This window comes from Phocoena sinus, chromosome 19, assembly GCF_008692025.1.
Source record: "Phocoena sinus isolate mPhoSin1 chromosome 19, mPhoSin1.pri, whole genome shotgun sequence".
NCBI lineage: Eukaryota > Metazoa > Chordata > Mammalia > Artiodactyla > Phocoenidae > Phocoena > Phocoena sinus.
In genome coordinates, this window is record NC_045781.1 from 19,692,980 (window position 1) to 19,717,395 (window position 24,416).

General features: G+C 46.4%; 1 protein-coding gene across 3 annotated transcripts in view; it reads right to left on the bottom strand.

Moving 5' to 3' along the window:
* Nucleotides 1-24,416, bottom strand: part of ZNF536 (zinc finger protein 536) — a 418,033-nt gene that overhangs the window by 61,207 nt on the left and 332,410 nt on the right. Inside the window, exon 5 of one of the 3 annotated variants that reach the window (XM_032613633.1) lies at nt 2,314-2,353. The exons of the other annotated variants lie outside the window; for them this stretch is intronic. Coding sequence (XP_032469524.1) covers nt 2,340-2,353 — 14 coding nt within the window. The 3' untranslated portion in view covers nt 2,314-2,339. The remainder of the gene's footprint in view (nt 1-2,313; nt 2,354-24,416) is intronic. 3 annotated transcript variants of the gene reach the window in all.

The following is a 24,416-nucleotide window of genomic DNA, read 5'->3' on the forward strand; positions in this document are numbered from 1 at the left end:
ATTTTGTTGAAATCTGGGGAATACATGACTGTTCCTAAATACGACAAGACTGTTTTTGACCAACAAGGGGGCGTAGCCACTAACTGCCCTGTGAATAATGAACACAAATAAAGATGGAGGCTATGATATGGCTAAGGAGCGGAAGCCCTGTGATCTGGGCGGCTCGACAGCAGCGCCCCCTGATGGCCACAGACACACCTTCACAGGCACACACCCCCCTCCACTGGCTGGTGCCCACACCCCCACACCCACACTCACACATTACACAGGGACACTCTAACACACCCCGTGCCTTGCAAAGACGCACACGTTCACGCAACACATACCTCTACACACCTTCACGAACACACTAAGGGTACACACACAGTTGTGAACATGCATGCACATGCCTAGGCAGATCCTGAGACTGTTCTGCACAAGTAGGTGGAAATGGCAAGTGTAAAAAGAAGAACTTAACTACTTTCCACCTGGAAATACTGGGAGGCACATTGGGAAAAAAGGCCCCCTTAGTCACATTACTGTAATAATAGATGCCACGGGAATGAAAGGAGAAGCAGAGGGACCAGGAGACACAAAAAGACCTTTGTTACTACAAGCCAAACCAGATCTGAGTACCTTCTCTGACGAAATATCGAGGGACACGGGACTCAGGAGCGATAATGACAGAAATCCCCAAAGGGGCCCAACTCTCGCCCTCAGAGAAGAGCTGCAGACGTGGTAGCAGGAGCCGGAAGAAGATGGTGACCCAGATCTGGGACCTGCTGTCCTCAGAACTCTGACCTGAGTCTGACCCAGGAAAGAACCAGGCTGGGCAAAGTCCTGGGGAACTCTCCAAAAATGTCTTAGTATTTGCCAGACAAATGCTTCTTCATTCTTGGGAACACAAAAATAATACTAAGGATCAGAGCAATGACCAATAGTCAGAACTATGTGTGTTTAGGGGAAGCTCCATGCTACAGGGCAGTGACTGCCATCTGAGCGGGATGCAGCCACCGACACACAAGGTTCATCTACAGGGTTGGTGTTAAAAATCCCTCCCTACTCATAAAGTTATGGCCAGCCTATGGAGAAGATACAGCTATAGACATAGATTCTAACATGTGTGTGTTAGAATAATTTGAACCTCATTTACCTTTTCCATCATTCATTGATATTAAAATGTGACTTGGATAGTATCCAAATTTAAAAGGTCATTTAGGATGGAAAGTTGCAAAACGAAGGATATATGTCTTCCTCATTAATAATAAAAATATTGCCCAGTGGTCATCTCCTGCAATGCAAAGGTGCAAAGCATTCATTCAAAAATCAGATTTTAAAAAGAAGTGTCCACTGTAACTTCCCTCTCCATTTTTGTAATTCTATCCCTGGAGATGTTCATGTCTTAAATCCAATAGCTATGAATTAATATTCAGAGACTACAAAATAGGGATGAAAGACAGAAGGAAATTTTTTTTAAAAAAAGAACATAGCAGAATTGCAACCTGCCCTGTTTTGGCATCAGGGGCCCTCCGCCAACATGGCCCAGAGGTAACCGACGTGAACAAGCACACCATGTTCAGATAAAACTGGAACACAGGACTGGCTTAGGACCTGTGGCTCCACTGCCATGTAATTGTCATTTCTGCAGCTCTCTCCACCCTACGAAGACTTTTTTTTTTTTTTTTTTTTCGGCGGTACGCGGGCCTCTCACTGCTGTGGCCTCTCCCGTTGCGGAGCACAGGATCCGGACGCGCAGGCTCAGCGGCCATGGCTCATGGGTCCAACTGCTCCGCGGCATGTGGGATCTTCCCGGACCGGGGCACGAACCCGTGTCCCCTGCATCGGCAGGCGGACTCTCAACCACTGCTCCACCAGGGAGGCCCCCTACGAAGACTTTTATAACTCTTGCGCGTTATAAGGGAAAAGGCATAAACAGAAAGCAAAAAAATACTTGTCTTAAAATTGTCTTTAAATCCTTCAATTTTTCATTCAAAGCAAATTTGGGGATTTCTACTTTGTCTTCTAAAGCTAGAAAATCCTTCTTACACCCTGGAGCCTATTCAAGTATGGCCTAGGGCAGTATCTGCATGGGCCAACTCTTAAAGGGAGCAAAAAGTTAACTGGGGGAGCTCTAAGCCCCCCTGATCAGATCCACATGCTCCACCCCAAAGTGACTCTAAATAGATCTATGAGCTACATGAAAACTCGCCTCTCACCTCCCACTTCCACATAGCTGTTCCCCGAAGGCCCCCTTCCAGAAATCCCTGTGCTGCCCATGACAGCACCCCAGAGTAGAAAAAGGCTTCCGAAGGAAAACAAAGGGTTAAAAAGTACCTGTCAGGAATGTCCCTTGAAATCAGTCATTGAGAATCATCTGTCAGTAAGACAAAATTAATTACTACATGTAAAGTGGAGAAATCAATGTAAATTAAACACTGTATAAAAGTTTGGGACACCTTGATTGTTAAATAATTACTGATACACTGTGTGAGTCTTCAACAAGCCCTAGCAGGGACATGGCTCGTGGTACTCTTTCCAAATCTTCCCAAAGTTGAGTTTGGGTCTTGGGGTTTTCTACCACTCCTACTTCCAGTTAGGTTTGGAGGTTTGGACAATGCCCCAGCAAACACAGTAACTTGCAAAGTTCAGTAACATTTTAGCAGTTTTCAGCATTCAAGGCTGGTAAGAAGGACACAACCTCAGTTGAAAGGTTAGACTTGTGAACTCAGCAGAGGAAGCACCCACCTCGCCACAGGGTCCCCAAGAACTTGGGAAATTACCACGCTACCCGGTGCAAATATTTCATTAATTTATGCAAAGCTGGTTTTATTTATGAAGTCAAGTCAGTCATTAGAAATATTTTAAACATGATCATGATTTAAGATGTATCTTTTGCACTTTGTTGAATTTCTAAGAGCCAACTCCGTGGCTTCTTGGTGTTGACATGAAAGGGTAAAAGAAAACCCCAGGGCTGAGGCTACTGTAAATCACAGGCCTCGGTCATGTCCCTTAGGGAGCTGGGCAGTGTACCCTGCAGCCCTACCTCTCCCCTTCTGGCAAAGAGATACAGTCTACAGACGCTTGATCCCTCACGGAAGGAGTCAAAGGAGGCATTTGCTGGCTCATCTGCCTCCCCCTCAGACAAAGCCCTCTGTAACATCAGCTCAAACCAGACTGCAACATCCCGCAGCACACGTTTTCTTTCTGAGTGGGATCTAATCTGTTGTCAGAGCTGAACCCCCTGCAGGAACTTGTGAGGAACAAGGTTGCCTTCTGAAACTTCAGCCCCACTTCAGGATCATTTGGCTTTCCGCTTGTACTGGGAGCTCAGGGCTCTCAGATCTGTGTTTTCCCTAGTCTCCCTGACCTTCTAGCCACCTAACACCTGTCAGTCTCCCTCAAACCTGTCGGGCACTTCCTTCTCCATTTGCTGGTCCTGGGAGTGATTCCATTATCGTAGGGACTCAACTGACAGCCAGAGGTAGAGGGCAGGCTGCCATCCCTCAGGGGCTGATCCGATAGAAGAACTTTCTCTCACGAAGACCCACAAACCCCATGGCTGAAACGGACCCTGAGTGACCTCCAAGTATACTTTGCAGAAACCAATATACAAAAATAAAAAATTTACAATACACAATTTGTAAAATTAGGAGCTGAAGATTACTCAGGAAAGGACGATTTGCATTGCAAACGAACTTTCTGATTTATAGTCACCACGGGGTTCCTTATATGAGTCACCAATCTAAAATAGGATTCAGCTCAGTGTCTCTAAAAGGGGATTCGGTTGCCAAAATTCAATTTACACACCATATCAGCAACAGCCCCCATCAGTACAGTCATTGAAAGAGTGAGGTACTCCCGCAGACTTGATTTTACTTTCTTCCCAAAAGGTTTTCCTGCACGCGTTATCTTCACTCTCAACACACTGGCCTTCCTTTGGTTTACTAATCTTACGCTTAACCCTTGGCAGTCGGGGTCCCTTTCCACTCACAGCTCGGGGCTCTCTAGGGGTGCCCCACCTTCAGCCAGACATTGGGTCTCTGCCACAAGAAGTTGCCCAAGTCCTCCTGCCTCGCACCATGTCTGATATTTGGGGTGAAGTGACTGCCCATCTGAGGAGTATATTCAATGCTTAAAATAAGTTAAAGAGCACAAAAATATTCTATTATTTGATTCAGTAACTCCATTTCTAGTAATCTGCTCTAGAAAAATAATCTAAAGTGTGAGGGCACAGGGGGATTAAGGGGGGCTACCTTTATGTCCAAAGACATTCCCTGCATTACATCTGTAAAACTAAAAAAGCAGGAAACAACCTAAATATTCAACAATAGGAGAAATGACTATAAAATCCCAAATAGGATATTTTATTACAACCATAACTTTGGACATTCAAAGAGTTTTAATAATTTGAGAAAATGTTCATATTACACGTATATATTACATAAAAGTCCTGGCCTTTTATGTAAGTCCGTACAAAGTCATATGTACGGTATGATTATAATTACGTAAAAGGTAGCACAGGAAGAAACCTAAAAGGAAATAAACCCAAACTGTGGCAGTCTTCATGTAGTGAGAAATGGCTGGGAATGTTTTCTCCTATTTTTTAATAATTGGACAAGAAAAAAGTAAAGGTTGCTCTTATTTCTAGAAAACATAGTTGATTTCTTTTTTTTTTTTTTTTTATAAACATTTATTTAAATACTTAAAGACAGTGATATTGACTAATTAGACTTGGAATCAAATTGCCTCTGTTTCCTTTCTTCATTTTATTTTTGTAAGTCACAAATTTTCATTTTTCATACTTTTTGTTTTGTTTTGTTTTGCAGTACGTGGGCCTCTCACTGTTGTGGCCTTCTCCCGTTGCGGAGCACAGGCTCCGGACGTGCGGGCTCAGCGGCCTTGGCTCACAGGCCTAGCCGCTCCGCGGCATGTGGGATCTTCCCGGACCGGGGCACGAACCTGCATTCCCTGCATCGGCAGGCAGACTCTCAACCACTGCGCCACCAGGGAAGCCCGATTTCTTTTTTAAAAAAGGAAAACATATCAGGTTAAAAGCAGTGAATTAAAAGTAAGTTTCAATTAACTTACATATTTATTGTTAAAAACGAAAACTTCTATTAATGTCAAAGATCTTAGTTCACTCGCATCATAAAATCCTTTATTTAAATATTTTATACTTGAAATGTCATTATGCCCTAGGTGTGGGCAGGTCGCAGCTGCCAATGCAGAGGTAACTAACCCAGACTGAAGCTGGGACAGGAGCTGCACGTACACGGGAACGTGTACAGCCTCACAGGATGGTAAGTTTCCCAGAACTCTGCTTCTAGGCTCCTGGTAGGGTCGTGGTACCAGACCTGTGCAGGTGAACAACATGTCCTCAGTGGCAGGGCTGTGAATGACGTCATCCTGTCTCTCCCACATGGCCTAGAACAGGGTCTGGTACAAAGCAATATCTCAATAAACGCTACATGAGGAATGAGTGTCCTTTGAGTGTGACTCCTGCTGTCTTGCCCAGAATAACTACCAAGTCTGCCACTTCTCTATGTTCTCAAGTGGAAGCCCTGCACAGAGATGGAGATTTGGGAGTCACTGAGGAATGCCAGGTCAGCAAGCCTCCCTGCCATGCAAGTGGGTAAGGTGGAGCAGGTGGGAAGCTCTTGGGCTGAGAACAAAGACAGACTGGGTTTGGATCTTGTCCCTGACTCTTCCTAGGAATAAACTCATTATGCCTCGATCCTTAGAATTGGGAAAATAATCTTATTCCCTAGGGATTTGGGTGTGCTGAATCAGAGGGAGAGAAATAAGTCTGTTTTTAAAGGCTCAACAGTACTGATTGCCAAACAGAAAAAAAAAAAAAAAAAATCTGGTTTCTGTTTGTTAACATGTTATTTTACTTCGACTTCTGGTTGTGGCAAAAGGCTTGTATCAAATCAATGGTCCCAATGAGAACAAATAGAAAAAAACTGCATCATAAAATTGTGTGTGTGTGGGTGTAAATTATTTTAAGGCATAAGAAAGTTATGCAAGAAGCCAGGACTTGAGGGGCCCAGATTCTAGCAAGAAGGGAACAGGAGAGCTGGGCCTGGTTTTGGCATTTCTTTTCCCCTTGAGGCAGTTGTGTATTTACAAGTGGCAGCTGAGACACTGGGAAGCTACCCAGAGCTTTCCAAGGGACCAAAGAGATAAAAATTAGAATTCAGGGCCTGGCAAGGTGGAAGGTACCAGTAAATACCCAATGCTTTCAGTTATGACTCCTGCAGGGACACACTTAGAAGAAAGGGCAGATAGAAAATAAACAAACCCAATTTCTTATTGGCTTAAGGTGATCTTCCCCGAGACTAATGGCCTTCTGGAAACAAAAGTAAATCTTCCCTAGAAGGAGGCAGCGTCATCTACAGCTGTGCTGTCCAATATGGTAGTCACAAGCCACAAGTGCCTTCTGAGCACTTGGGATGTGACTTTGTCAGAATTAAGCTGTGCCGTGAGTATAAAATACTCACTGGATTTCCAGGACTTAGTACAAAAAATCATAAAATATCTCATAAATATTTTTATATGGGTTACATTTTCAAATGATTATATTTTTGACAACTAATGTTAAATAAACTATATCTTGTTCCTTTGTATTTCTTTAATGTGGCTACCGTGAAACTTAAAATCACATGTGTGGCTCACATTCTATTCCTATTCAGCAGTGCTGATCTAGAGGCTAAAATTTTCTAAAAGTTTTAAACACAATGTTTGACATTTAATTAAAAATTACCAGACAGGGCCTTCCCTGATGGCGCAGTGGTTGGGAATCCACCTGCCAATGCAAGGGACATGGGTTCGAGCCCCGGTCTGGGAAGATCCCACATGCCGCGGAGCAGCCAGGCCCGCGCACCACGACTACTGAGCCTGCGCTCTGGAGCCCGCTCACCACAACGACTGGAGCCTGTGTGCCTGGAGCCCATGCTCCGCAACAAGAGAGGCCACCTCAGTGAGAGGCCCACACACCGCAACGGAGAGTAGCCCCCGCTCACCACAAGTAGAGGAAGCCCGCATGCAGCAACAAAGACCCAACGCAGCCAAAAATAAACAAAATAATAATTAATTAATTAAAAAAATTACCAGGCACACCATGAAATAAGACCAAATGAACAAAAATAGGGATTAAAAAATGAGACAGCAGGTAATAGAAACAGACCCACCGAAGCTACAGGTATGGAATTAAAGAGAGACTTTACAGACTTTAAAATAACAGTAATTAATATAGTTAAGAAAACAGATGACAAGGTGAAGAATTTTGGCAGAAAATCGGAATCTATAAAAGAAATGAAGTGAAAATTTTAGAATTAAAAATACACTATCTAAAATTAAAAGCTAGGTAGGTAGTTTTGACATACCTGAAGAAAGAATTCGTTAACTGGAAGGAGATTCCAATTGTTAAGTACACCGGTGTGCTCTGCTTTTGACCCTAAAGATATTTAAGTTTTGCACTTGTGCTAGTCTGGCTCATGGCTACCTTCCAATTCCCTCAGGAGCCCACAAGATCTCCTTCTCAGAGGGTCAGAGAGCCGAGCGATACTGGATACCACGACCCTAAAAGCCGTCATGACAGGTGCAGGAGACATGCTAAAACAAACAGAGGTCTGGGTCAGGGTCCAGGCCCTAGAGAGGACCAGCTACACCAGCCAGGACTTTCAGGCCTTCCATCAAGTTTAGCCTTGATATTCCCCAGAGATCAGAAGCAGCATCGACAGGACGACCCTACAGCCCCACAAGGTTTTCTGACTGGAAAATTCCGGGAAGAGACTTCAGGGCTTGGCTGGGCCACTTCTGGGTGGTCCATGAAGAAGCCACCGGATGTTTATGCTGTTCTGTGTTGTCCTAAACATCCGGCAGAAAAGCAAAGGACAGAGGGAAGAAGCCTTCCATTCTGTCCACACAGCACTGGCCTTGCACAGAACCTTTGGAAATACCTTGCTGCCTTGTTTAACCCTCACCACAAAGAAGACACAGCCTTCCTCAGAAGAGCAGTTTGAGAGGTTACAACCTTCATCAATTTTAATACCAGAAGGTCACTGAAAGTGGAAACTAATAAGCTGCTCTAACCAAGCATCTGAAAGGAGGAAAGGGCCTGAGATTCTAGAAGAAGAGATTTGACTTTGGATTCTAAGAAGAGCTTCTTGATAATCAAGTGAGCAGTATGTTAAAACATGCATTTCTGTTGCTCTTTAGATGGAAACTCCAAAAGGCTACCCACAAAACAAAAGGGATAAACACTTGTTTTATCCAAAATGAGATGTCAACTGGCAAGGAAGTGTCCAAACTCCCATATCAGCCCCCAAATTGAGGCTCTAGGAGGGTTGACTTTGAAAAGGCAGAGATCTGCATGGTAGAGTCGTTCTTTGGGGCATGTTGCTGGTACGGTCTGGTCATCAGCCCTCCTTCCACGGGGGAGGGACAGGGGCTGCTTCCTCCCTTTCAAGCTTAGTGAATGGAACCTCAAAGTGAGCCTGTCCCGTGTCCCTTGGCATCAGTGGCACATGAGACCACTTCAGGACCCAGCTTAGAAAAGTCGAAAGGCTGGAGGCTGCAGGGATGGCAGGCCGAGGGGAGGAGCCATGTGGGGGAGTGGTTCCATTTCCAAAGATATTTGGAACAAATGAAAAGTTGTTTCTCAAGGTCCAGATGTGGGTCACTATGAAAGGGAGCCCCTGCAAAAATCCACTGTAAAAGACTCGGCCCCAGAAGCCACTGGAAGGACAACCTCAATAGGAAGAGACTGGATGTTTACTACGGAATTCAGTATCTGAGGGGCTGGCAGTCAACAGAGAGAACATTCTAAAACCGTAGGTGACCGAACCCTGAAGATGCAAGACAGTCTGCAGAGAACCCCAGAAAGCACCCAGCCCAGGGGAAAACACCTGCTGTGGCCATACAGCCAGCCCTGACTTCTCCTAGATTTTACCCTACGTGGGTGGGGGAAAACTAACGCCACAAAATGGGTTTAAATAGGCAGAAAGAATAATGTTATTCATTGCCTCCACCTTGTAGACTTTTCTCTTTAAGCATAGAGGTGATCAAGAAGTCTGCTGGTTGGTAAAGAGAGGGAAGCTCCTTGCTTGAAGAACATGCAGAATTATCACCCTTTAACAAGCAATGCAACCTGACCCTTTGGTTTTATCCACAAGGAGATGGAGGCCCAAGGAGGAGGGAGCCGGCACTCAGGAATGGTGGCGCCTGGGCAGCCATCTGGTCCCACCTCCACCAGAGGAAGATGACGACCCATCACAGACTCAGCAAACAGGCCTCCGATTCGCCTTCTCCGTGTGTTAGTGACCCAGATGATCTCATTTCCTTTATCTCTAAAATGATGGTGGCCAAGCCCGCAATTCCTATGGGGCTGGCCACCATCCTGAAGTTGGGTGACCCCACTGAGCAACATGCCAAAGGCCAGAGGTATTGGGGTGAGAAAATGCACTTAAGCTGGGCCGTTCTTAATACCTTCTCTCAGGAACACTTCTGGCACCTTGCAGCTCGTGAGAGGCCCACAGAAGGGCTGCACCCATCATCCGGGTTGCCTGGAGTGAGTCCGAAACTGCCAGCTCAGAAAGCGCCACATGGCAGGGAGCTGGGTGTCCAGCAGGCAGGAGAGGAGGTAAGCTCTCTCTGCAGTGTCCTGCTGTGTTTGGAATCCCCATCCAAGAGGCAGCGTATGGATCTGTGCACGGATCTGCTGTCTCATAATGAAATGGTAATGGGAGGCAGTCCGGAGCGCTTCTCCACGCAGCCACCAGCGGATGCCATCCACAAGGAGGGCAGCTGCTCCTCCAATCTGCCTGCTTTTTCAAGTCCACACTTTCTTTGGAGACCAAGGACACCCTCAGCCACACCCAGGAGCTCTCATTGCCTCAGAGAACCATCTGCTCTTAGATGCTCCCCCTAACTCTTGGGGCGCTCCTTGCTCCCAGCCGGAGCCCCGGGGAGCCAAGACCCCATCCGCGTGGAAGGAGAGGGCAGCTTCCAGCCCCGGCAGGGAGCCATCTTGGAGAGCAGTTGTACCAGTGCCCAGTGCTCTGAACTGCACACTCTCCCTCCCTTTGTTAAGATAATAATAAACACAAAACAACAGCAACAGCAACAACAAAAGCCAAATAAATGATAAGCTCCGAAAAGAGCAGGATGGGACCGTCGTCTTTTCCAGATACCTGTTCACCACAGCGGATGGCCCGTGCCAACACTGAGCCGTGTCCAGTACACGCCATATGCCTGTTTCTTTACTTAGTGCTGTTTGGGATGGGAATCCTTCAGAGAATGGAAGGTCCCCACGTGTTTGGCAAGTCAGACAAGGACACCAGCTGAATGTGCACAGGGATGCTGTGTCCCTGAATGCAGGCGCGCACGCGGGCACACACACACACACACACACACACACACGCGCGCGCTCTGTTCTTCTTTTCCAGGCCGTTTATAACTTTGCCCATCAATTGCTTTTTCTGAAAACAGTAGCTAAATTAAAATAAGTTCGGTGCTAAGAAAATGGAGCAAATGAAGATTGACTTAATCACACTTTTGCTCGAATCATCTAACCGAAATTTTGGCCAAGAGTTCTGTCAGACACACACGCACCAGGTACACAAACACTCACACTTAATCTACTCGCTTTTGAGATTGGCCCAGAAGGGGCTTTGGAGATATGGAGATGGTGAGTTGCATTCCCAGGATGAGAATCCTATCCCCTTTCTCGTCCGATTGTTTGAGTTTGTAATGCAGGCTAGACTCGGGTCCTGGCCTCATTCACACACACAGACGCACATCCACCGGCATTAAGTGGAGGGAACCGCAGAGGGGACAAACACAAACCAACAGGAAATCAATGGTGTTTCATCATTGCAGGACCCTGGGCTATTCCAGTTGTCGGCAGGGGATCTGCTTGTCTGCCGCTGGCCCTGGTGCATGGGAGACACTCCTTGGCTAACGCCTTTGGGATGCGTGAGAGGAACTACCGGGGGTATAGCGGAGCCTTGCTGATGCCCATGATGGTAAGTATATGGCTGCCCCAGGAAAGGGTCTCTCCTTTCCCCTAGGAAATGAGGAAACTGGAAACGTGGCAAGAACCTCTCAAGGGTAATCGTTTTTCCTGACTGGTATCTTAAGCTTGTCGAGTTCTTAGCCAGAGCTTTCCAAGGCGAGTTTGGAAGAAGCATATGGCGCTCGCCCAGTCCATATGACTGGCTGAGCGTCGACCACTACTGTTGATACAATATATCACTTTTTTCTCAATATTATGACAGCATTTGTCAATGAAAATTAAATTACTGTCAAACTTATCCTGCTAACTTACGGCACAACCGTCAGAGAAAGCCAGCACCGCGCCTTAAGCCAGTGGGACCTCATCTCTATGCTCAACCAAGATGTGGGAGAAAAAGATGTTTAAGACTCTGATGCCAGTAGAGGTAGACTGCCAAGCTAGCACAAGGATGAAACAGAATTGACCTTCCTGCAACCCCTGCTCCTGGGAAGGGGCTATGGTGGGGTAGGGGCAGGGGAACGTCAGCAAGGGCACGTGTACACAGGATGGCAGTACTTTATGAGGGAAATGGCACCACATGTTACATGCATGTGCTGGTTAAAAGGGGGGGAAAGTTATATCTTTAAAATCAGAGATCCTTGGGGTGTGTTTAAAATCTACTATTGACATACTGAAGCCATAATATGGAAACGTTTAAAAGCTAGATTATGTCTGAAACTAGCCTCAGCTTCTTCTCTACCTTTGAACAATGTCAGTTTTCAGTCCAGTATCTAAAATGGAAGATTTTCTTGTATTTTCCCACTATGGAAGTGAAGTAATTGTGAAATTTTTAAAGTTTCTAAAAATTCACCCTTAAAATGGACCATTTTTCTCTTTGATCACCTTATTGGAAAGTGTTTGGAAGCCAAAGGGTGGCCGGCCGAATAGTGGCAGGTGGCAGTCCAGGAGTCATAGGGCCTGTGACATGATTGGCCTGGCCTTTCATTTCTGGTCCTCTTCCTGTCTCCCACCACATCCTAGCCCCACACCCAAGCACTCAACTTCCCCATCTTCTAGCGAAAATACCTTGGGATTGAGACCGACTGATGGAGCCTGACTGAGATTTTGACTTCTTTCTTTTTTTTTTTTCTCTGTACCTTTCAAGAACAAAATCTCACACTAATTTCCACAGGCAGGGGCCTCAGCAACTGATGGTTATGATTAGCATTGGCAAAGCTCCTTGGAAGGAGTGAACACACATAGATTGGGGCCTGGGCAGGGCTTCTTGTTTTCGCAGAATCATGTCTTCCTGTAAGAACATTCCAGAGTAATGCGCATGGCTAATCTAGAAAGAGGAATAGAAAATGCATTCCCAACAAACATTAGGACATCACTATCGTCTTTACTATCACACCAAACAATTAAAAACCCATAAAAAGGAGACGGTTTCCAAAAGCTACAGTTTAAAAATTTCAAACAGAGGCTCATTCTCTTCTCTGTGAGGTCTTCCAAGACCTTTCACCTTGGACCCTCTCCAGGAGGGGCGCCTGTAAATGCAGACCGTGAGCTCTGGCACCCCTGAGGAAGGCCCCCCTGGGAGGCCTTGGGAGGTGGCATTTGGGGCCATGTTTTACACGCCCAAAAAGCAAACAAGAGCTCCTCTTCTCACAGTTGAGTCTCCAGCTATCAGCTGAGTCCTCAGTGGCTCAGAAAGGGAAGTGTTCTCTCTTGAGGAGAATTGCCCCCCATTATTTCTTGAGTGCTCTGCTGGCGGAGTGCTAGCTGAGGTGGAGGATGTTTTCAACAATGCGGACACCTGCGTGGCCCGCAGGATACCCGGGTTAGCACAGCAGAAGGAAGTGAGTTCAGGAGCGGGTCTGGAGCCTTCTCCCCTGCCCCCCTCACCTGTGGCCCCAGAGAATCACCCTCTAAGGAGTCACAGTTCACTCAAGACTAGCAGTGGCAATGGGAGCGACCCACTCTTTCTTTATTCAATAAAGGTGGGCCAGAGAAAGCTGATGGGCCTTTCTCCTCTACCGGAGGATCCAAATATTTGCAACTGGCTCGACCCAGCTGGGTAAAGGGAACATCAAAGAACAATCTTTGCTCCGCTGTCAAAAGTCCCAGCCTTTCGCTGAAGACATGTCCACAGACCCTGGCAGGAGGGGAGACTCAGGTCTGGAGGCTGGACCTGCCACGGGCTGCAGGATCTCAGCGCAGCCATGGCGAACTCCCGGCACCGGCAGTCGGATTTCCAGCCCAAAACTGTTCTCCCCAACACAAAGAGGGGCAGCCTGGCGGTGTAACAAAAGCCAGTGTGGGTGGCAAGGTGACTGCACATTTCAGCTTGAATGCTCCAGTGTGGGGCTTGCACCTGATCACCAGATGCTTCAAGCAGATGGTCAGGGAGGGGAGAGCCGGCTCCTGGTTGCTTCCGAGGGGCTCCAGGAGAACTAATCCAGAGAGCCGGCCGGGAGTGCCCGGCTGCCTCGCCCAGCCTCCACTCCAGGAGCACTTGCAAGGCTGGAGCCTGTAGTCTCTGTTTCCAGGAAAGGCTTCCAAATATCCAGCGGCACACCTCGAGTGAGGAGCTCAAACTGGGAGTGAAGCTCGGCCAGGCCAGCGGGAGCCTTTTTGTCCACGGAAGCTTTTAGTTTTTAGGATTTCTTCTCTGGATGGTCTTCTGGAACAGGCCAGGCTGCATCTGTTGTCTGATCCAGAAGGTCTCAGTAAATGTGATTCATTTGCAAATTAATTTTTCAGCAAGTGGCTGGGTGAGCAATAAAAAGGAGCCTCCCTGTGGTGCCTAGGCCAGCCTAACTTGCAGCCCTGGGATGGGTTGTGATGACCTTGGCCCAGTGGCGAGTCCTGACAATGACCTAGGCTATGATGGAAGGTGGGAGGAGCCCTCCCATAGGAAGACCAGGCCTGTGCCAAGGAGCGCTTTCTGGGGAACAGAGGGTTTTTCAAAGCTTCCTCTCAGCAGAAGCTGCTGGCAGGGTCTGCAGGCCAGGCCTGAAAGGGAAGCTGAGCCCCACTCTTGTTCCCGCCTGGGGTCTCCTTTCTCTTCCAGGAAACCCATGTTCTTGTGTGCCCAGGCACACAGCCTTGCCAAGGCAGACATGTGCACACAAACTACACACACGCACACACACACGCAGGACACCTCATTGGGAGCGTGGCTTTTGGCTGTTTTATTTACCGAGGTACCCCACATCTGGAAAGTGCTTGAGATATACAAGGTGCTCAATAAACATTGTTCAATGAATATGTGAATGTATGAATGACCAAGATCTTTACTAACCCTATTCCCTTGTTTGTTTTCTTCATACACACAATACTATTTGAAATGACCTCTTTTGCACGTTCATTTACGAGTTCATGGTCCATCTCCCCTCATCTGAATATAAGTTTCATCAGAGCAGGGCCCTTGCCTGCTCAGGTCACCTTGGAGTGTCCCCTGCCTGGCCCAGTGCTGGGCACCAGTAAGGATGCGGTGTTTGCTGAATGAATAATTGAATGAATGTTGCAGTCTCTCCCACCTGCCCAGCCCAGCATGGGTAGCAGCTGCAGCCCCAGGTGCTCTCAGGCAGGCCCACGGTGCCTCTCACACTCTACCTCAACAGATGAACTTGTAAAGACGATGACCCCCCACCCCAAAGTGCATTTTCCAGGTCAGCACTTCCTCACAGTTCAGGCTGAGCCAGGCCCTACTCCTCGGCACAGCGCCCTGGTGTCTGCTCACTAACTGGCATTCTCTTCGGTTTTGGACTGGGGCCGGGTTGCTCAGATCTGTTGGGTCTGGGCCGAGCAGGGCCCACTGTGCTTGGGTCACTGTGAGCTCCTGCGCAGGGGGGTCTCTCATTCCTCTTGGCCTTGGCATACGCCTGCCCAGCCCTGGGCTGGATAAGAGCATTGGTTTATGAGTGGTACAGGAGTGTCTGGTGGACACAGACTCCCAGCAGATTCCGGGCCACAAGCAGGGCCAAAGCCCAGGAGGGCTGCCTTGTTCACCAGCTCTGTAACCTTGGGCAAGTTTCTTGACTTCTCTGAGCTTCAGCCTTTCATTTATAAAATGCAGGTAATAAGGATGCCCACTTCATAGGGTTGCTGTAATGATCTGGAAGGAAAGTGCTCAGCCCGGTGCCTGGCACTGTGAGAACTGCTCACACTTACCTGGTGCCCTCCCTGTTCCAGGCACTAAGTGTCTACTCGGCGGCTGCAGAGGGTCCCAGTCTCCCCTCTTTCTCTGATAACAACCCCTCCCACAGGAATGGGCATTCAGTAGGTGCCCCAACGTGACTCCTGGATGGACAGGAGCTACGCGGTGTCATGTTTTCCACTTCCTCGGTGCAGGCGGAGGCAGCTGCGGTCTGTGTGAGGGTTCAGAAGTGCAGGGATTAGGAGAGGCAGCGCTGGGGCGATCAGGAGGCCTCGGAGGCCCCTGGGGTGGTGGCAGGGCCCCTGGGCCAGCGCCATAACAGGCGGCTGTGACTGGTGGCAGACCCCCCGGCCCCAGGCTCTCCCACAAAGGCAAGGATTAGCCCTGCCGCCCTGGCCAGCGGCCAGCTCAGATCATTTCATTTGGCCTACTTAGCTTTCCCCAGGGCTGCGGGGAGGAGATGATTCATCACTGTCTGGGGCACCCTTGTGCACAGAGGCTTCCACCCAAGAGGGGGCTGTGTCCCTGTCAGTCTGTGTGACATGACAGCCACGGTCCCCAGGGCCTCCCCACAGGAAGCCAAGGCGGCTAGGGATGACACTGGTTTGGGGTGGAGGTGTGACGGCCACTCAGAAAAGCAGTATCGAAGACAGGAATGTGTGCTTCCTGCAGCAGGGCTCAACCGCCTGATGGGGGAGCGGGGTCATGTCTGTGCAATAAGGCTCCCACACCATCCACTCTCCTCCTGTTTCTCCTGCCTGTCTCGGGCAGGGCTGTTGGGCGAAGAGCAAAGCAGAAGCCCTGGTCTCTGTCAGCTCAGGTCTTGGATAGCTCAGAGCTTCACAGAACCTGAGAGTCCAAAGGACTGTAGACACCCTCTTTAAGGTACACAGGGCCTGAGAGGCAGAATTTAAGTGGGGTGCTACAGCCCAGAGAGGTGAAGTAAACTGTCCAAGGTCACACAGCAAAATGGAGGCAGACTGGAACCCAGTTCTCTTGTCTTCCAGCCTAGAACCTTCCTACGTCTGTCCCTGTGTCACCTGAGATCTATCCCCAGAAGCATAGAATGGTCAGAGGGACCGACAGGGAGTTGGGTGGGGGAGGGGCCCCGAGCTCCCAGGTCCCTCCCTCAGGAGGGGGCCTAGGTGGGCCCAGAGAGGGGCCCCACCGAGATGCAAGCACTAGCTGAGCCTCCACTACCTGGGGGCCCAACGCCTTGACGAATTACCACCAGCCTGATTATGTCGCCTCTCTTCCCACATTTCAAGAATTTGGCTGATTCGTTAAATATCCACGGCTGATTTCACAAAAGAACAATGGGAAGAGGGGAGGCCATGAAGATGAGGCTTCAGGCTGCAGAGCCGGCTGGGCGCCCCGGGAGGCGGGAGCTGGCTGGGCTGCTGGGGATGGGACGCAGGGTCCCGGCACATCCGCCCGGCGTTACCTTCCCTTCTGCACAAGTAATTAAGAAACACCTGTGTTTCTCTGTCAGGCTTCACGTTTGAGGAAAGCCCCCCTGCGCCAGGTAGGGGCCCCCCCGTCCCCCGCAAGCCCACGGGGCAGCCCGTGGCCTTCCACCCGCGTCTCCGAGGGGGATGCGAGAGGCCTGGGAGCCCCAGCTCCACTGAACCGGCCTCAAAATGGCCGAAGCGCCCCCAGAACTTTGAAATCAGGATCGACTCCTCGACGGGTCTCCTTGCCAACGCTCACGCCCATGCCAGCTTTCTCACAAACGAACAGCTTGTATCCCCATGAAAATCAATGGATGGAACAAATTGTATTAAATTATGTAAAATGATACTAAAGAGCACATTCTACCAGTGAAAAGAAAAAAAGTAACCCCCCCAGAAAATCTTACTTTAATAAATCTAGCAAAATTATAGAAGACAATTAGGAGGAAAAAATGCTGAATTTTTATGACACTTAAAGACACATCTCTCGGCCATAAGCAGAGACGCAGGATTTATCCCCTCATAGGTCAGACAGGCGTAATTCTTTTGTGTGTCTGACACCTGTGAATTATTTAGCGCCCCTGTGCACCAGCCAGAGACGTCTCCTGCCTGCTCCCTCAGCGGACACGGACCCGCGCTGGGCGGCACAAACAAGCATGCATCTTTCGGAACCAAATTTCCTTCTCTTTCACATGGATATTCTTTTCCTTGGTAAATAACTGTAATTAGCATTGAACTTGCAATATAACCTCTTGCCTATATGTGGAAAAAAGCATTTAAAAATATTTTAGCCACTTCCATCCCTTCAATTCCCTAGCACAGCTGCCATTCTTTAAAAAAAAAAAAAAAAATCAAGACTGTCCTAAGACATGGTGTTTAATACGTCAGGACACCATCCTCAGCCCCCACTCCCAGAGGTCATGCCATTCTCTAGCACACGGCCGTTGCGTGGCTGCAAGGGTGAAGAAATAATCAGAACACAGGAAGATCTCAGGTCCAGAGCACGTTTCTGTCTAGAAACGGTTTAAGCTGACTTGGGGGGGGGGTCCCTAAATGCGGTACAGTGGGGAGAAGGCAATTTTGAATCTTGTTTCCTCACCTCTCAGCTGTATGACCTAGAACAAAAGCTTAAACCTGCCTGAGACTGTCTCCTCACCAGCAAGGTGAGTACACGCATGCCAACTACCCAGTTCTTATGAGAAGCGAGGTAATTCAGATGATATCAAACTTCCAACACAATTCCCTGCACAAAGAAAACATTTCCTAAACGGTTGCTTCTAATATTTGTGATAAGAATTGTTATAATAGTAATATAATGTATGATATATAAGATAGTAATACTGTTTGTAATGATAATCTTCTAATTGTTTATAATAATTATAATCATTTCTCCTGGCTGTGATGTATAATAGGGCCAGTGCAGGTTGACTGACTTTCCTCTTAAGCCCAGTTTGGAAAGATGTTATCACTTGGAAAATCCAAACACATGAGTTTTGAGATCAATCAGTTCTTGTGCACCCATTGGTCAAGTGAGTAATGACTCTGCCTGCAGGTCTAGGTCAGAGTGGTGCCCAGAGGGTCATACTCTGAGGGCCACGACAGTCCCTTATCACATCATGGGCAGAGCTCACCTGTGCCCAGTCACCTGCACTCACCTTGAACCCATCCCAAGCACTCACTGGGGGGGCTCGCTGGGCCAGGCTGCCTTCCAGATGGCTGGGCCATCAGTTCTGCTCCTCAACAAACCCATAATGCTGTGCTGCCTCGGTGCTAAGACCCACAGACATTCAAAACTGAACACGTCTGAAGTTAATAATGCAACTTACGATAGATATTGGGCTTATTTATGGTTTCCCTCAGAACATGGCCCACTGTATAGCTGATAGCATCTCAAAGTCAAGAATGATAAGAACGTGTGATAATAAGCATGCCGCTGAGATGCAAAGTTACATATAGGAAGGATAAACAACAAGGTCCTACTGTAGAGCACAGGGAATTATATTCAATATCCTGTGATAAGCCACAAGGGAAAAGCATATGAAAAAGAATGTATATATTTGTATAAGTGAATCACTTTGCTGTACAGCAGAAATTAACACAACATTATAAATCAGCTATACTTCAATAAAAAAAAAAGAATGCTACCACCTAGGAAGTCATCACTCTATATACTAAGTGCTCTCCTAGCACTATAGGATCATTGGGGCTTTGGTTCAGATTCCCGGGCGAGGTGTGGGGAGGACCCTGAGGCTCAGAGGAAGGCCCTAGATTCCAGGGCCAGGGCCAGGACTCACAGCAGGAACAGAGATCAAAGGGGGAGCTTTCCTAGATGATCCAGCGTTGGAAGGCTGGGGGCGGGGCTGACGAAACAGGGAGGAGCCTCTTAGGTGTTGTCCTGTGGCCTGTGGGGAGGGAGAGGCAAGAAGCATTTGGGGCCCTGAAATCACAGAGGGCTAATGTCCCAACCGGGCCAGCAGATGAGCGGAAGGCCCCTGAAGAATTTCTCAGAAAAGAAATGCAAAATGCCACCCTGGTTTGCTGACCCTCCAGCCCCAGGCGTCCTCCGCCTGCCTGGTGACCCCAACAGCCAGGCTTCCAAGCCTGGCAGCGTAGCCAATGGAACAACAAATATAAAAATCCTCCCCAAACAGTCTGAAAATATAGAGGTGTAAAGCAGTGCATCCCAAAAAAGCCTCCTGCTAGAGGGACTATTTTTAAAAAGATTTTTAAGAGGTGTGAAAGTGAAGCTGTCTATTATATTTCTCCAGCAAAGCACCATATCTTCGGTTTTCTAACAACCGACACGGAGGGGGCACTTCTGGTTCACCGGTGGGCAGGAGGTCCTGCCTGCTCTTGGCCCTAAGCCAAGCGTGGCCCCAAGGGGGAAATGATGGAGCTTTTCGAATTAGGCTGTCCAAGCAAACGAAGGGAAAATTGAACTCTTCTAAACACAGTTGGTTCATAGAGTCTGAATTAAGGTGAACTTTGCTGATGTCTCTGAGATTTTGCTCCTGCTAAACACCATTTAAATCTGCATTATTAGCCCCTTCTTTGGGAAAGTACAGCTGCTGCTGTACTTACAGCTTTTATATACAGCAAATTGCCAAAAACACCCAAATAAATAACAGGGAATCTATTCTTCCCGTCTGCCTAAGGGTCAGTTGAAAGCAAATGGCAATAACTGACTCCGTCGCTTGCATCTGCTGGAGAAATAGACGTCTCAAGCTGAGAAGTCCATGGTGAGCTAGTTTTGGTTACTAAAGGTTTCCATTTAAGTGCAGAAGCCAGAAACTTATTTACAGTCTTCCGTTTGAGGGGCGTGGATACGAATCGAAGGGCAGCGCCGCAGCACACCATCTAGGGGACCGCTTCAAACAAAGTGCTTTAGTTTAAAACACAAATCAGTCGAGGAGAAGGCCCTTGAAAGGGAGGCTAGGAACATAGGTGGTGTCAGATGCTGCTGTGAGGGTCCCGGCCCCAGCCCCCAACTGTCCACCCAGCCTGGGTACCCGTACTCCCACTCTCGTCCGCTCTCCACCCCGGCTTTATGTCTGTCATAACTTCACATGCTGTCAGGTTTAAAACAAAAACGTAGTTACATTATCGCGCTGAATTACGGCTGACAGTTGTAAAGATATTGTTTTTAGGTCTGGCGTTTAGAGGCCACCCTGGATAGCTTTCAAAGAAAATGGAGCTCTCTTGAGCTCACATTTCATCTCATATGGACTGTTTGATGAGTCTGGTGAGGGAAAAGGATACTTGATTTTGGCCTCTGGGTGCCCCCACTGAGGAACGGGGCTCCACACACCCTGCTCATAACAGCGAGAGGCCGAGCATAGTCCCCAGCAGCCCCTTCCTGAAACTTTGAGATGGGAGGCCTGGTCAATTCCCCCAGAAAGGCCTTCAAATCATCTGTAATGATCTGTAAAGGAAATAATCTAACCAAATCTAGCTGCTTCACTCTCGGTGAAAATTTTGCTTTTTAATCTAGTATCTTAAACCTCCTAAAATGATCCTCCTTCCCCTCTCCCTCCCCCACCCAACAAGTATGTGAGATGCTGTTCTTCAAACCGTAACTAAAAATACTTTCAAAAGACAAACGTGATATTCTAAATGTCACCGCAGAAGACTCTAAGAGCAGTTATTTTCTATTTATCACAAATACTATCTGATGCTCTGTATCTAAAGAATACTCTTGATTAGAAAGGCCCTTCCTTTTGTTCAGTGCTTCTAAAAATATAAAGACTATTATAAAAAAAATAAAACCCTAGTACAGGTGACACAAATCTTTCCCATCAGACTTTTTAATTTTTTTGTTGTTGCCAGAATTGGGGTAGCACATTATGATGAGAATTCAAAAAGAATAATTAAAGTTCTACATGGACACAGATCTGCCTCAGGGAGGACCTTTTATGTTGTTTTGCATTTCGTGTGTCATTCAAAAGGTTTGCAACTGGGAAATGATGTTGAACTAAAATAAGACAAGAACACACTGACTGAAATTATACCCTGTCCGATGAGTTGACACCCCTTCAGACAGCTCACCACGATGGTTCTGGAGCCACCACTGCTCTATGTGCGGATGACATTTAGACTTTGCACAGTGGCACAGGGAAGAAGCAGTCTTGGAGTAGGCAGTGTGCACACAGATCCCAGGATGGCAGAGGAAAAGCAGAGGCTCACCTGGTACCTGCAAGTGTTCTGTCCACTGACTGAACAGGAGTTACAACCAAGCAGCTCCACTGGCCCTTCTGGGACCCAGTGTGCTTTGTTTGGTTTGGGCCCACATAGTATTCTATTTTGGAGGGTTAACATTTAGCAATAATGAAGTTTCACAAATGATCCAGATGTCTGGCTTCATTTTAAACATTGGCAGCTGTGGCAGCACTGCCACAACTTTCCCTTCTGGTGACACTGGAGCAGCAGAGTGGAGGCTGCCCCTTTAGGCTGGGCACATGTTCTCCAGTTTTCCACAGTACCCACCAATCCGTGTTGTGACCTGTCATTGAAACTGAGTGTCAGCCAGCATTTATCCTTACATTTGGAGTGTTCTTTTTATTATAGTAAAGAAACATTTCTTTTTACCTATACTGTTACTTTAAAAAAAGGATTGAAAAGAAGAAGAAAAGGCAGAGGTGAAGCAGCGTGCTTTAAGTAACATACAACAGAGGACTCTTCTTTGTGAAATTAAAGACAATCCCAATAGGTAGAGCTGTAAATATCAAGCCCAGGTCACTCATTTATGTCACTTGCCTGGCACCTCTGGGCATTTATTCATTTAACAAATATTTATTGAGCACCTACCATGTGCCGGGCACTGCTCTAGATACCAGGGCTATCAGCTAGCAAAACAAACAAAACTTTCTTCCTCAGTGGAGCTTGCCTCACTGCAGGGAAGGGCGGGAAATTAAAAAGTACCTAGATGTGAGAAATAAAGGATTCATATGCATGCTAGAAAGTGAAAGATGCTGAAGAGCAAAATTGGAGTAGAAAAAGAATACTGAGAGTGTGTGGAGTGGATAGCAACTTTGAACATGCATTTGAGTTCGTGAGCTCTGGGCTTTGCTCTTTCTGCCCCTGTGACCCCTACCAAAGATGCTGAAGAGCAAAATTGGAGTAGAAAAAGTATACTGAGAGTGTGTGGAGTGGATAGCAACTTTGAACATGCATTTGAGTTCGTGAGCTCTGGGCTTTGCTCTTTCTGCCCCTGTGACCCCTACCAAATCTCCTGCGGGAAGTCTTCCGTGACCACCTTCTCCCACACCTACCTCTAACTTCTCTGATAGACAATAGCACTGGCTAAAGGCCATGCACACTGGTTCTAATGAAGAACATACATTGAACTGCTTCAGGGACCTGGGTCCTCCACTTGGTACCATGGGGGAAGTGGAGTCCCTGCCATCCACGAGCTGAATCTAATCTGGGGATGAGGCAAGTATATAAACTACTCTCATAAAAATAAAAAGTACTGAGCATCATAAAAGAGGCTGAAAAAAAGTGGTACCCGAAGTTCAAAGGGGAAGTCATTACCTGCAACCAGAATGTGAGGTGCACTGGTGGTCCCCCCGTTTCTTCACTGCTCCACTCAGCTCCTGTCCTTGACTCACACTCAGCAAGATGCAGTCAAGGCTTCTCATTCTTCATTCGAGGCCTCAGCCCCTTTCCAAACCAATATCCCCTATTCCACTTCCTCTAGTCAGTCACCTCAGCAAATGTCTCTGCTAATGCTGACCCCAGAAATAAAAAAGGCATCAGAACCATAACCATAACCATAAAGAAAGAAAAAGAGAGAGACAGAGAATATATATCAAGAGAGAAATTTCTCCAGGAAAGTATAAGAACATGTTGGAACATAACATGCAATAATGCTCAACTTGCATGTACAATAATTGAAATAGAAGGCCTTTGAAACAGAGTATAAAGAAGAGATACAAAGAATCAAAATGTAGATGATCAAACAAGAGAAGGACTTAGACAGGGATGGAAGAAAAACAAAAGCCACTTTTCCAAAATAAAGAATAAAATAAAATAACGCCATTCTTTAGAAATAAAAGTCTCATTAGAAGCAGAATAAGTTAAATCGACACTGCTGACACCACAGAGATATGGAAGGGCTTGAGAAAATCAAGCAAAATAAAGTTCAAAAAATCAAGAACTAAAACTAATGATAGAAAAAAATGATAGGCAAGACAAAGGAAATTCAGCATGTGTAAGTGAAGAAAAGAATATTTTTAAAGTAACACCCAAATCAGAGATATAATAAAAGAAAACTCTCCTCAAGTAAAGGAATGGAATCTTTGGCTGGAAATAGCACTCAAGTCTTAGGAAATCCTGATGCATTTTAGATTTCAAGAATTAAAAAAAGGAACCCTATATATTCCATATTAAAACAATAACAAGTAAACAAACATATAAAACAAAAAGGTTTGAGAATATTATTAAGATATATAAAATTATATAAAGATAAAACCATTACAATATTTAAAATACTTCTTTTCCATACTATTGGTGAAAAAATATACAATCATGCACACAAAAAAACAAAGAAAGCTCAGATAACACAGCAGAAAATAGGAAACAAAATAAAGACGGAAGAAAAGTTAAAGTAAAATCATAGTACTACAACCAAATATACTGTTTGCATCAATAAGTATAAATGGGCTAATCTTACCTATTAAGAGAAAACAAACTTTCAGAAAAGGAAAACAAAATATCATGCTGCATATCTGACTCATCTGAAGCAAAGTGACTCAGAAAGATTAAAATTATGATGATTGGTAAAGATATAATATGAACACATACTGTAAAAGAAAGTAGGATTTTGATAATTTTATCAGGTAAGTTTAAGGTTAAAGTAAAAGTATTTAACCAGACCAGTGAAGCACTTCATAATGATCAGTTGAAGAAGACACACAGAGATCTAGTTAGGTCCTTGTGCTCCAAAATATTCACAAAGCAAAACCCAAAAAACAGAATAACAACAAAAGAATTTTTTAAAAAAGCAAAAATTACCAAAACAAAATAGTAATAGAAAACTTTAACTCATCTATCACACGTCAGGTAGATAAAAATTAGGAAGGACGTAAAAAATATAAGTAGCATAACTGACACAGTAAATCTAATAGACATCTATCAAACTCCATTCTCTTAAAATAGAAAACGTACACTCTTTCCAAATGCCTATAGAACAAGAACGGAAGAATCGGTGACAGGGAAATTTGATGCATCACCAAAACCTGAGATAGATCACAGTGTCTGAGCAGTATGTATATGAATCTAGATATTAATACCTAAAACAGAAAACATAGCAAAACAACCACAAAATAAG